General features: G+C 36.5%; 1 protein-coding gene across 1 annotated transcript; it reads left to right on the top strand.

Moving 5' to 3' along the window:
* Positions 1-405: 405 nt before the first annotated feature.
* On the top strand, positions 406-13,947 carry LOC103133129 (syntaxin-binding protein 3-like). Its single transcript, XM_007544901.2, has 18 exons — positions 406-518; positions 1,527-1,576; positions 1,694-1,775; positions 2,433-2,509; positions 2,588-2,660; positions 2,740-2,840; positions 5,312-5,457; positions 6,614-6,707; positions 7,425-7,549; positions 7,635-7,733; positions 7,813-7,870; positions 8,214-8,279; positions 8,388-8,468; positions 10,284-10,419; positions 10,556-10,662; positions 11,756-11,854; positions 12,670-12,755; positions 13,792-13,947. Exons 1-18 carry the CDS (start codon positions 473-475, stop codon positions 13,943-13,945), a joined length of 1,680 nt encoding a protein of 559 aa, XP_007544963.1. The 5' UTR covers positions 406-472; the 3' UTR covers positions 13,946-13,947.
* The last annotated feature ends 20 nt before the right edge of the window (positions 13,948-13,967 follow it).

Genomic DNA, 13,967 nt, shown 5'->3' with positions numbered 1-13,967 from the left:
TCTACAATTGCTTACAATTATTTCCTTATGCTTACGATTATGCATAAGGAATTATTGGAATATATTGGGCTTATTATATCATGGAAATAAATATACAAATGTATAATATAAATAATTATTGTTATTAATATTCTTTTGTTTTTATTTCTTAAATCCTTTCATTTTAGCATCTTCAATTTATTCTTTAAAATTTGATATTTTAGAAAATACCTTTATTAGTATTAGTAATAGTTTCTTATCCGTATTTTCACAAAATATAAATTTTCTCATTACGTAAGTAGATGTTTATTTATTTACTTTCTTATTTACCTATCTGTCAGCAGCACAAAAAATATGAAAGGGCGTCTTCAGGTTCAATTTAAAAAAACTACAATCACCCTGTCGCGCCCTTTGTGACGCAATCTAGCGTGCGTCAAACAGACCGGAAAAAGAGGCGCAATAGTGGAAAAAAAAAAAAAAAGAGGAAAACAAGATGGCAGCAGTCTCGGATCACGGGCTTAAGCGAATAGTTTGGAAAAGTAAGTTTCCCTACTGTTTTTATGCATTTATACTTTACGTAAACTTGACTCGATAATTGTGCTGGTTAATTATCCGACTTTTGTCTAAGAGTAGCGACCGTAAAGTCATTTTGTGTATAGCTTGGAGCCCCACCTTATTCCCTAAGAAAAACCACGACTGACTGAGACAAACTGCTGTCACCTTCACAAGTTTGCTCCGATTAAAGATTAGCACGTTGTGATAACAAAGCTAGATGGCTGAGATTAGCGAGTTTCTTTATTTATAAAACTTTTGTAAGCATTTGGAAAAGCAATGTTTGTTGGATATATGTCTGACAGCGTTGAAACAATCATTTCCTTTTCTCCTCCTAACTTCCCGTGAAGTTGAATGAATATCCAACCAATTTTGGTTAATAATGGAGCTTAATGGAGAACGGGAAGAGTTTGTTGTTGTATTCATTCAGCCAATCAATCAAATTTTATTTGTATAACACATTTCAGCAACAAGGCATTAAAAGTGCTTTACATAAAAAACACAAAGTCTGTTGATCTGTTTACATAGTACCTTTACTTTGAAGAGCATAATCTAATGTTAAAATGCTAATTCAGTCTTAAATTATATGCTTCAATCTCTTTTTAGTGATGGAGTAAAAGTTTTTGATTGAGCAACGTGAATGCAAATTAAATAATTCAGAATCACACAAAGGTAAACAAAATATATACAAATATAATAGGACACCATATAAAAGAGGGCAAATGAACAGTAACAAAAATAATTAATACAAATAGTAATTAATACTCAGATTAAAAAGAAATAAGCAACTGAGTAGGATGAGGTTTTTAACATTAAAAATTACATATTTTAGATTAGGTAAATGCCACATTATTTGTTTAGATCATAATTATTGATTGTACATACTGTTGACTAAATATTGCCAGAATTTACCAACTGGAGTTTTGTACTCAGCATGTTGGCTTTTGAGTTGACTTTTGATTTTGTGTGACAACTGATATTCTGTGTCTCTCCAGGAATAAAAGATACAATAATTGCAGACTGCAAAAAATCTGAAGTATGGAAGGTAGGAGCAGAAATTTTCCATCTGTTATGACTCAAAACAAACTTTTAGGCTTGACTGTGCAACAGTAATTTAGGCCAGAATTGGTGTTTACTGGTTGTTTTGAATTTCTGTTCACAGATTCTGATTTTAGACCCGTTCACCACCAAGCTTCTCTCATCATGCTGCAAAATGTCAGACCTGATGGAGGAGAGAATAACAAGTAGGTCACAATGTTTGCAGTCAGACTTTGTTGTCCAGGAGATAATTAATCAGGATTATGAATTGCACTGAGAGACAAGTTGACCAGATCCATAATTTGTAGATTCGGAGGATGTGCAAAGAAAGGCTCCAGAAAAGCAGCACAAAAACAGAGCAAGCAGGGCAAAAGCTGATCTAAAAACAGTTTTAGATCCAACTGTTTTTAGATCTAAAACTGTTGTAAATTAAGGTTAGTGACGGAGCAGAGAAAAAAACTCCCACCTTCACCAAGAGCTGGAGAGAAAACCTGTTAAAATATTAATAAATAGCTTTGTCTGCACTCAATAAGTTTTTTAAATGAAATATAACAGAATTTCTTTTCACATTGATCAGTCCCTCCAAGAATAACAAAAAATAATTTGATTTTTATTGCAGAATTGCAAAAAACTGGAGAAACTGATTGATGTAATTTGCCAGCATGCAGATAAAAACTGCTTTGATTTGATTGATAAAATAATATTTTACCATATAAATGTTATGTTGAAGGTTTCCGCTCCTCTGGAGTCTAGAGGGCCACATAAGAAGCTGTGGCGGTGCAGATTTGGCCCCCGCGCCCTGGGTTTGAAACACATGATGTTGTTTGGTGCATTTTTCTGACGTTAATGTCCTCTCTGTTTAGTTGTGGAGGATCTGTTCAAAAGCAGGGAGCCTGTTCTTGAAATGAAGGCCATCTACTTCATGACACCAACCTCCAAGGTTTACCGTAATAACGCTAATATAACGGCATAAACTTTTATTATTAAAGAATTTTGACTAAAACTTTCTTGTTTTCAGTGTGTGGATGCCTTTATAGCTGACTTCAAGTCCAAACCTAAATACAAATCAGCTTATGTTTATTTTACAGACTGTAAGTAACCTGTAGATTATATAAAAAGATGTTTCTGGATGTCAGGATGGAAGCTGACGGTTTTGTTTGGTTTCCACAGACTGTCCAGATGACCTCTTCAACAAGATGAAGAGTTCCTGTGCAAAGCACATACGGGTCTGCAAGGAAATAAACATTTCCTTCTTACCACAAGAAGCGCAGGTAAATGGTTTCAGTTTACTTCCATAATAATTTTAATAATTGGTTCCTCTTTTTATTCTTAGGGGTTTCTTTTTCTCAGAAACGTAGCAGGTTGCAAAGTTTTTAGATAATGCAGACACAACCCTAACAGCTGACACATCTGACATGTTGTTCTTATTTTTTATTTTATTATATATTTTTTTCTTTAATTATGTAAAGCACCTTGAAATGCCCTGCTGCTGAAATGTGCTATGCAAATAAAATTTGATTGATTGATTGATATCGCGCAACTGAGAGTCCGGTGGATATCGGAGATGATATGTGGAAATGTTTATTATTATATGTAAAGGTCATTATTATATGTGTTTATTCAGTTAAAATGTTAACTATGAAAAAACATATTCACCTCCAAATCATAGTGCAGCAGATAGAGCGGCTGCTCCCGTCGTCTTTTATCCACCGCCTTTTCTTTTTATTACGTCTTTTATCTCTTAAAATGACTCCACAAACTGTCACTATTGCTTCTACATCGTCATCCGTGTTTGGTTATTCTAAATTCCCGTATGCTATGTTGGTTTTTTTTCTGGATTATCCTCTGGAATCGAGATGTTTGAGACTGGAATCGGTTCGTGTTGCTCCTGCCTTGTGGCTGGACACGAACCGATCGAACCTGTTGGACTTTTATCAGCTCTGTGATCACAGAGGTTTGGAGAATCGGCCGACAATCATAAATCTTGCCGTCTAAACCAGACTTAAGACTCACAAGCTCTACTCATCTCCTCTCGACCACTGCCCAAACGCTCTGACTCTGGTCGCTATGGTAACGTTTACATATCCCTTCAAAATAAGATACAGATGCGCCACAAAAACAAGCATTTTACTTTCGGGAACATTTTAACTCACGATAATGACTAACGGAGCCCTGAGCTTGTTTCTCTGTAACGAGACGGTCCCATCTGGGAGTGATGGGGACAATGACACCCGAAGTGTTGCTTATATCCACAGCGTGCTGTGTCTCTACGTGGCGAAGCAGTTTGAAGCTTCATTGCCTCATTAGCAGCCGGTCGCCGCATGTTACACAGAGCGGCTTGTAATGTGGGACTCACCTACCGGTCCGGGATAAATCCATCCTCCTGTCTCTTCTCTGGGCCTTTTCCCCTTTGCAAAGAAACTTTCCAAAGACATCTGATCCGTTTCTTAATCATTTTGCTGCTTGTGGGCTCAGTGTTGGTGCGCAAGTAACTGAGAGAATCCGGTTAAAGGATTTTCATAATAAAAGATCCTCCAGACTCAAATAATACATACAACGGAAATATTTAATTATCTCTTGCGCGGCCCGGTACCAATTGGTCTACGGACCGGTACCGGTCCACGGACCGGGGGTTGGGGACCACTGATTTAAATGACTTGCAGCAAATACAAAACTTAAACTTCTTAGCTTAGTTGTTACCCTAGTTGGGAACAGGTCACTGGCTGTCAGACAGCTGCATTAGTGAGAAGTTGAGTGGAAGAAAAAAGTGTGACTTAAAAATAAAACTCTTTTCAAACAAAACCTATTCAACATTCAAGGATTATAGACTACAACTGTTGCATTTGGTAATGCATATTACCAATTAATGAGTTAATCTAAAGTCGACTGCTCTTATCAGTCGATTAAATGATAAGCCGCCATTTTCTTGAAAACATGAGTTTTCTGTTGTCACGAGCGTCTCTCCATAACACAAAGGGATGCATTTTTCATTACATTCTGAATTGATAAGAAACATATAATTATTTTTATTGGCTACATTAAGTACTGACTGAATAAACAGAAAATGGTGGTTTTCTTGAATTACTGAAATAAGAAAAATAAAAAACTGGTTGTCATTAGATGTAATTAGACCTGCCATGATAACTAGTTTTACTGAACAATAAATTGTTCCAGAATTTATATCAATAAACGATAGCATTATAATTTTCAGACAATTCTCAATTAATATAATAATGATATTGGGATATTTATGCAAGTATAACCTCACAAAAATAAATAAAAACGTAAATTCCTAAAGAACATTGAACACTGGAAAACATTCTAAAGACCCAAAAATAAATAAAACAACAATTATTAAAAAAGAACATGAATCTCTTTAGCCAAAATTGCTGTAAAAAATATTAATAATTCAACTTCGACAAGGAAAACAGGCAAAAGGGGCAGGTAGTGCAAACTAACTACTTCAAAACGGAAAAGCTTTCCAATGATAGCATCTCTTTTATGACTGCTGTCTAAATAAACATTTCTGGACTCAACTTAATTTATCATGTGATTAATTGCTTTATTGCTTATAGTTACAAGCTTAGCATAATTATCAAAATTATCGGACATGAATGACTGAATCTGTGTAATGAATCTAAAATAATGAGCTTCCCTTTTTAACATTTGAATATCTGAAAAAAATAAACATCTCTTCATTTATATTCCACCTGATCCTAATTTGCTCCTGCGTGGTTTCCAGGTGTTCACATGTGACGATCCGGGGGCTTTCCGGAGAATCTACAGTCCTCACAGTCAGGACAAAAGCAAGACATTGGAGACTCTGGCAGACCAGCTCGTGACCCTGTGTGCCACCCTGAATGAATACCCAGGGGTCAGATACAAGAAGTAAGCAGAGAAGAGTCGCTTTCTCTGCTTAGGTTACAGCACATCTCAGCCCCCAAGCACAACTTCATCTTTTGTTCCAAACTGTTGCCGGTTCTAATAGACATCACTTGTTTTGTTATGAATTCTTCCCGTTAAAGGAATGTTTTCTGAGTTGCTGGAAAGTTTTAATCATTTCCAGGTCGGTAAGAAACATGAAAAGTATTTCAGTACTTTGTGTTGTGGCCACTTATTTTGAATTTTTGTAAATGTTAAGTTCCATCCATTTAGTTTTTCTTTGGGCAGTTGGGATATACTTCACTTTGTGTGGAGCCAAAATCTGTAATAATTTTTTATATTTGGTATTGTTTAGATCACTTTGATAAGTTTTAGGCCTTCCCACTAATTTAAGTGATTAAGGACACACCAGGGGGTGGATGCCTTTAGTTTGGCTAATGTTTGGTGTGATGGTGGTTTTGACCACCTTTTGAACATCACATTAAGTTAACTTTCATCTCCATCTAAGTTGTAAGAGATTTTAGTTATTATTTTGTGTATATTTTTGCAAGAAATAAAGCATATATATTTTTTAAAATGATAAAGTTGGAAGTGCGATAAAAAACCAAACCACATGTTTGGTCACACCACCCTGACCGTTCTTGAAAAATTTTGGTTTTGAAACTTAGAACGCTGCGACACTTTATATATTCCACATTTTATAAGGATAAGAAAAGGATTTTCAAAGCAAAAAATAAAATAAAATTCCTAAAAATGTGTTGATTTGAACTGTCCTGCTGGAGTTGCCGTTACCTAGCAACGCCAGCTAAGCCCAGCCCTGTTACCTAGCAACCTAAGCGGAACTCCGGCTTCGGTTAGCTGGTTTTACCGCTTTATGCGCTGCACAATGACTGCTGGACAAGAGAAGTGTTTTGTTGTTATTTCAAATGTCTTGTTTACTTGTCAGTGCTATTCTTGAAAAAAAATTACCATTTTTAGCAGTTGACCATCTTTTGTGACAGTCTTAGAAATAAGTGAGAAACAACTTATTTCTAAACGTCTTTTGAAAAAGGTCTCAGTAAAGTCTTTTTATATCAAGTAGCTGCCAGGCTAACTAATAACTTTTTATCTTGTTTACGTCTCGTATGCGACTCCTGCGTATAACAATATGTCTTGTATCTAGAGACAACAACATGCAGAACGCCAAGACTCTAGCAGAGCTGGTGGACAACAAGCTGGCCAGGCACTACGAGTTGGACGACAGTGGGAAGAAAAAGGTGAGACGTCTGCTGAACAAAGAAGAACAGAAACTAAACCAGGTCTTGGCCTTGGGAGTAAATCTAAGTCTTCTTTTTCACGCCCATCTGTAACATTTATTCCTTTGCCTAAAGCTGTGTTTTCCCAGAAATTTGGGGATTAAAACCTGCATTGTTACCAAACATTAAACTGTTTTTACAAGTAAATCAGGTGCTTTAAAGGCGTACTATTATGCAAAAATTCACATTTTGCACATTTTGTACTTCCATTTGGGCTTCTATAAACGGCCTAAATGCTTAAGAACAACAACAACAAAAAAACATTCAGCTGTGTTTTGACAAAAAGTCAAAGTTTCAAAAACCTCCTGATTATCAACTCGCATCATATGGGCACTGCGGTGTTGCCTAGCAACCCCAGATGAGCCCTGCCCTGTTACCTAGCAACCCATGTGGAACCTATGTATGCGCTGGAAAATGGCTGCTGGATCCACTTGCTGCATTCTTGTTGGTTGTGGAGGAGGCTCTACTAAGGCTTTTCAAAGATGTACGGTTGTGTAATCGCATATCTGTTTGTAGCCATTTTCACGCGCGAGTGTAAGCATTGAGGCAGAACTGAGCAGATTGAAATCTGTCAAAGGCTGATTTTGTGTAAAATAACGTTTTGAATAGAGATTTCCTAACCTGTTCAACGATGCTTAACGGGTCATCTTTAATGAACGACTTTCCCTCTGCCGGCAGGAGAAGACGCAGGCCCAGCTGCTGATAGTAGAAAGAGGTTTTGACCCCGTAAGCCCCATCCTCCATGAGCTCACCTACCAGGCCATGGCCTATGACCTCATTGATATCCAGAACGACACCTACAGGTAAACCTGCACCTCACTCCAGCTCCACCTGACTCTCAGCTTGTTGCAGACAGCTAAATGCAGTTATGTGGATGAACTTATGCAGGTACAAGTCCAAAGACGGCTCGGAGAAGCACGCCTTGCTGAACGAGGATGACATGCTGTGGGTGAAGCTGCGGCACCATCACATCGCTGAGGTTTCAGAGTAAGTTTTCCCAACATTCAGCTAATCATGATCTGGTTCTCCTTATTTATTTCTTCTCTGTGTTTTTGCCTTGTTATAGACAGATCCCTAAGATGGTGAAGGAAATATCCGCCAGCAAGAAACAGCCTGATGGGAAGGTAAAGAGCTGGAGCGCCTACCACGAGCCATTTCTGCTCCTAGCGCTAGACTAGCACGTTTGTTTTGGTTGTATTTACCCAGAATGCCCTGCATCGTAGTCCGCTTTTAGAGCGGTCTCCGGTCTGCTTGGCGTTCATATATGCATTCAAACCGCTTAAGAGATCACTGTAGTTTTGGTTTGCATCAGTTTGATTCCCGACTCCCCAAACGAACCAAACTTTCTAAGCTAGAGTTATTTAATCAAACTAAGGTTTGGTTAATTAATAAAACCAAAATTTGATTAAAGCAGACTAAACAGGGATGGTGTCATTTTCTAATTGAAACTTTATGTAATCCTTTCAGATCACCATAAGCAACTTGGCACAAATGATGAAGAAGATGCCCTCATTCCGTAAGCAGCTCACCGAGGTATGAGAACTTTATTTCATTCATGATGTGGCTGTAAATACAAAGGACAAGTAATGATAAATGAATCTCAGAATAATAAATAAAAACTGTTGTTTTGATCCCAACTAGAAAACGATTCACCTGCAGTTGGCTGAGGACTGCATGAAGCATTTCTCAAACAATGTGGAGAAACTCTGCAAAGCTGAGCAGGTCTGTCTGGACTTACTGTGGTTGATTTTGAAATTATGCTGAAGTTTTATCTAGAAATTGGAAGACATATACTTGCAGAAGTACGACTGGTATCATTAACCTGAATATGGAGACTTCATTTAATCAAATTTACTGGTATTTATTGATGCTGTCATGGAAAAAAGTAGAGAAAATTAAAATAGACAATATAGAGAGAATTATTTTGGAATTTATTGTGACAACAATCAATCAATCTTATGAAGAATCTTTCATGATAAATGATTTACGATACGATAAAGGCTCAACCCTACTTTTTGATCATTTGATTTTGCAGGTTTTCTTGGGTATTTTAGTGTGAATTAAGTTTATACAAATATTTTTTCCACTTCATTAATTCATTTGTTTTCTAGAAGATGTTTTTTTTCTTTTAGCAATTGTGAATATTGGGGGGGGAAATAGCCTGTTAGTGAAAATCCATAGGATTGGTTGGAAATTAGGGAAGTGGAAAGTGTCAAAAACTATACTAAAGTTTTTTTTTTTCTAATTTAAATTTTTTTTATGATTGTATTTTTATTATCCTGTGGTTTGCATAGAATTGAAAGACAAAATCTTCTCTTCCTTTTCTTTTCTTGGTGGCACGTTTCCACAGACATGTTTGACTTGGTTTTTTGTTTCTGTTCCTGAATTTCGCCTGTGGTTTTTGTGAAATTACGTTTCAAAATATTCTCTTACATTATACTTGTGTGGGAAATTACCCGGCCATTTAGTCTTTCCTCATTTTTCTCTAGAACACTTGTTGTAGAGCAGGGTTTGTCAAACTCATTTTTATTTTGAAAAATACCAAGATCATGAATGTTCTTAAAGGGCCAGAATGTGATGATAAAACCCATTAACAAAATTAAAATAATAATAATTACCCATGTCTGCAATTGATTATTAAAATTAAATACTGAACATCTTTTCACACTGTTCAGCCCCTACAGAATTCTGTAATTGTTTTATGAATTTTTGTAATCAGAATCACTCGTTTTCTGGTGCCAATTTTAATTATTGGCACCAAGAAATGTTGGAGGAAATGTGACTTTTTGTTACTCGCTGCATCAATCACATACTTTAACTTGATATCAAATAATATTGAGGCAGCTGTGGAGTAGAAGTAAGAAATACTGCCACCTGCAGGTTGGAGTTAGTATCACTTTAACACAATGTTTTTGAGCATTTTTGCACAAAACTTGCAATAAAGTCACAATAATAAATTGGCACAGGAAAATGCAGTCAAATTCAAAACTACTTTATTGATCCAAGTGGAAAATTAAATAAATTAGGGATGCATCAATATACAAATTTGTACCTTTAGCTGATGTGAATATTGCTGTTATTGCCAGGAACTGATATTTACCAATACTTTATATATTTCTCTGCCGTTTTGGCATTTTTGGATAAAACAAGTACCAGAAACAGACGGCATTAAATATTGATTGTTCATATCGCCCCGGTTTTATTTATTGTTTTGATACCGTTATGTTAAAAAATGACAAATATCGGATGATACCAGTGTTAGTGCAGATATATTGTGCATCCCTAAAATAAGTAAATCATAGAATCGTGAAAAACTGGAGAGACTGATTGATGTAATTTGGCAGGAAACGGATAAAAACTGATTTGATTTGATAAAATATTTTAATAAAATAATGATATTTTATCATGTCCCTGTGGTGTCCAGAGGACCACTTAAGAAGCTACAGTGTGCCAGATTTGGCCCACGCACCTTCAGTTTTATCCTGTTGGATAATATTTGTATTTTTAGGAGGTTAAATGTTTGTGTTTCTTGTGCAGGACCTGGCTGTTGGTGCTGATGCGGATGGGACAAAGGTGAAGGACCCGATGAGGACTCTGCTGCCGGTGCTGCTCAACCCGTTCAGCAAACATGACAAGATCAGAGCCGTGCTGCTCTACATCTTCAGCCTGAGCGGTAAAACATTCATCTCACCCTGCAAAGCCCAGCCTCCATTGACTGCAGTGAATTAAAACAGCCCTGTCTGTTTTCTAAAACTAAGTAAAATGTTGAATCGATGTTTCATTGATTCTGCTTTGTTGTGTGTGAACAGGAACGACAGATGAGAACCTGAACAAATTTATCCAGCACGTTAAAATCGAGGACGAACGAGAGTTTATCCTGAACTGGAAAGAGCTGGGCGTCCCCATCATCACGACGGTATGTGAGGAAGTTTTATCCTTTCACTCTAAGCTGTGATTTAAAAATAGAAAATGATGTTTTTATTCTGCTTGGAGCTCAGAACTTGTAATTTTAAGGTTCATACAGGTGCTTGAAAGTGTTTGAGTTTCAATTAGGAAAGTGCTGGATCCCTGCATAACGTCCTTGAAAGTGCTTCTTATTCAAACAGCAGTTTTTGTAACATTTGATTAAAAGCCTGAATTTGGAAAATGTTTTTTAAAGTTAAAAACAGATATTTTCATACAACTAATAAAAAGTCTAAATTTTCTCGCTGTTTGAAGTTAAATGGGAAAACTTTTATGGTTTATAAAATTATTAAAATTCTTTATATTTCCTAAAAGCCAGAAAATGAAGCAAGAACATTTTTAGTGTTGCTTTGGTTCTTTCTTGCATGTTTCATGAAATCCTTTAATCTCCATGGCAACCATCCAGCTGTTCAAAACGCCTGGTTAGACCTAGCCCCGCCTTCGAGGTGCAGCTCCTCCCCCACTCATCTCCTTCAGACTAGCCACCAACAATTAGCAAACACTTGCAAAAACCTGAAACTGTTAATCTGCTGAGCTCATTATAGGAGCTGCCACTCAGTGAAACACTGCTAAGACGTTATGAGGTTAACAGAGGAGCCACTCTGCAAAAACAAAAATATTTTGGTCTATTTTCTAATTCAAATATCTTAGTTCTCCTAAAATAACACTAGACTAATTTACAAGTAACTTTTCAGAAAGAAGTAGGAGCTTGTTTTAAGTCAATGATTCCTAAACACTGATGAAAAAGTACCAATGGATCAAGTACTTTTTCATCAATAGTAAGGAAGTATTGACTTAAAATAAGCTCTGGTATCTTGCTGAAAAGTTATTTGTCTCATTTTCATAACACAAGTTAGCATACTTGATTGTGCTATGTTCCCAGAAGACACATTAAGCTGCCCCTTTAAAGTATTTTAATTTTTGAGGAAAAATGTCACCCTACAAAAAGGATTTATGGGCCGCACAGAACTGTCCCAGGGGCCCCAAATGGCCCCCGGGCCACACTTTAACCACCATGTTGCTCATTTTAGTTCTGTTCTGTTCAGGCCAGTTTCTTCTCCCGCAAACCAAACCGAAAAGATCGATCCCAAGAAGAGACGTACAACCTTTCCAGATGGACTCCAGTCATCAAAGACGTGATGGAGGTCAGAGGTCAAATTTAACACAACAAACTGTCGGCAGCTTCATCTGTTGGTCTCATCACTGCGTATAAAAAAAGAGAAAAATCCACTCTGACACACAGCTTCCAGGCTTTTCCTGCCTTTAATTTATGAAATCTGTCAAGCAAAAAGAAAAAGGGAGAGTAAGAATCATCTCTGAAATTTTTTCACTCTGCAGAAATTAATGGGGAACTGAGAGTTCAAGAAATCCCCCAGCAGTAATCTGTCACAAAATTCACCCTTTGACTCTCATGTTTCTGTTGGTAGTTTTCCTGAGGGCCGCTGATCAGATTATCCTGATCAGATCCTGTGTACTTAAATTTACATAATTAAGTTTAAAAATGACTGGTTTTATTTGGTAAGTAGTAGCAGTCGGCATTTATTGCATCATTTATCGTGAAAAATTTCTTTACATAAGAATTTTAGCTCATTATGATAAATTTCCATTGTTAATGTTAAAAAAAACTGACGGTATAGAAATGTTATTTTTGTAGTTTTCTCATTTTTTGTTACATGAGAGCATCAATAAATTGATTAAAAAATACCAAAATTTCTCAAACAAATTCCCCCCCTGAAATTAAGACTGTGTCTTCTACCATTAGAGTAAATGGAGTAAATCATGAGTTAACGTCGGTCTGGAGAGTTTTATTATCTTAGAAAAATAAAATAATTTGAAAACTGCTTCATATATTTACTCAGGTTGTGTTTTTTGATATAAAAATTATTTTGTGTATGCTGCAGAGAAGATTTATGTCCTGATTGCAGAAAATAATGTAAAAAAAAATATATATTATTTTCAGGATGCTGTGGAGAACAAACTGGACTCCAGGGACTGGCCGCACCAATCAGAATGTCCCGCTGCCTGGAACGGCTCCGGCGCCGTCAGGTGGGGCATCAGGAAAAACTGATTGATATTCATCATTCAAATATTTCAACATCAAAACAGCAAGATCAAAAAAATTATGCATAATAAGTAAAATTGTTGAGATATTTAGCAAACTAATGCCACAAAAACCCAGTTTTAAACACCTACAGGCTCAGAGGTGGCAAGTTATCATCCTAACGGTCATTAATTTAAAAAGATTTTCAATGTTTCCAAAGGCAGGAGCAGTCAAAAGTATTTCAATTTTAGTCTCATTTTATTTCACATTTTGAATATGCTGGGCTTTGTGTCTGGCATGTTTGTTTAATGTGGTGATTGGGTTAGTAATGTTTTTCCTATTATTGACATAATCATCTCTTCTTTTCACAGTGAATGGTTTTTTTGACAAATAAATTTGAGTAAGCCAGGTTTTGTCTGTGGATTCTCCTATTTTGTTCCCAACTATGAGCCAAGTTGTTAACGACTGGGGGCTTGTCCGGGATTCAATTCACATTTATTTTTATTCTGATGATTTGCATTTTTACTTTAAAAGTAACTCTAGGGTTTTTTGGACCTCCCACAGTGGCGCTCAGTAACTTCGGCTAGAAATTATAAAGTACCCAACTAATGTTTTTAAATAAGGACATAAAAATAAATTCAGGTTTTAGCAGTTTTTCAGTCTTCTCATGGAACAGAACTACATTAAAAGTATAAATAATTATTTAGATATTTTTTCTTGTCATTATATTGAAATCTACTGGTGTGTTTCCACAAATATTAACATTACATTTAAGAAAATGTATTGATTTTTACCAAAGTTTTACCCTTAAAACTTTTATCTTATACTGACAATAGTAAAAAACAAAACTATGGTTCTTTAAAAATGGCAGCACATTAGCTAGTGTAGGTATTTCTCAAAAATGATCAGTCATGTAACATTTGTGGCTCTAGACAAGCTTTATTTGGCTGGACTGAGGGCCAAATGTCTTTTCTTTTGTTTTTGGAATAGACTTGTTCTCTTGCTTGATCTCCTAAATTTCCTAACATGCATGTTCTTCAGCGCCCGCCAGAGGAACAAACCCAGCACCCAGGACGATCGCCGCACCGGTTCACGCCTCATCATCTTTGTTATTGGGGGCATCACCTACTCTGAGATGCGCTGCGCTTACGAGGTCACCCAGGCGGTGAAGTCCTGTGAGGTCATCGTAGGTTAGTATTCCTCTTGAAAACAACTTT

The sequence above is a fragment of the Poecilia formosa genome, unplaced genomic scaffold (genome assembly GCF_000485575.1).
Source record: "Poecilia formosa unplaced genomic scaffold, Poecilia_formosa-5.1.2 Scaffold2289, whole genome shotgun sequence".
Lineage (NCBI taxonomy): Eukaryota > Metazoa > Chordata > Actinopteri > Cyprinodontiformes > Poeciliidae > Poecilia > Poecilia formosa.
Note: the sequence above shows the minus strand (reverse complement) of the source record. Positions and strands in the feature narration are given on the sequence as shown.

What these genes read in the sequence shown, in the direction of transcription:
- LOC103133129 (XM_007544901.2), top strand. Translation starts at nt 473, where the DNA reads ATGGCAGCAGTCTCGGATCACGGGCTTAAGCGAATAGTTTGGAAAA. An exon ending in AGAAACAGCCTGATGGGAAG is followed by an intron (nt 7,871 to 8,213) that starts GTAAAGAGCTGG and finishes TAATCCTTTCAG; the next exon opens with ATCACCATAAGCAACTTGGC. An exon ending in AACGGCTCCGGCGCCGTCAG is followed by an intron (nt 12,756 to 13,791) that starts GTGGGGCATCAG and finishes CATGTTCTTCAG; the next exon opens with CGCCCGCCAGAGGAACAAAC.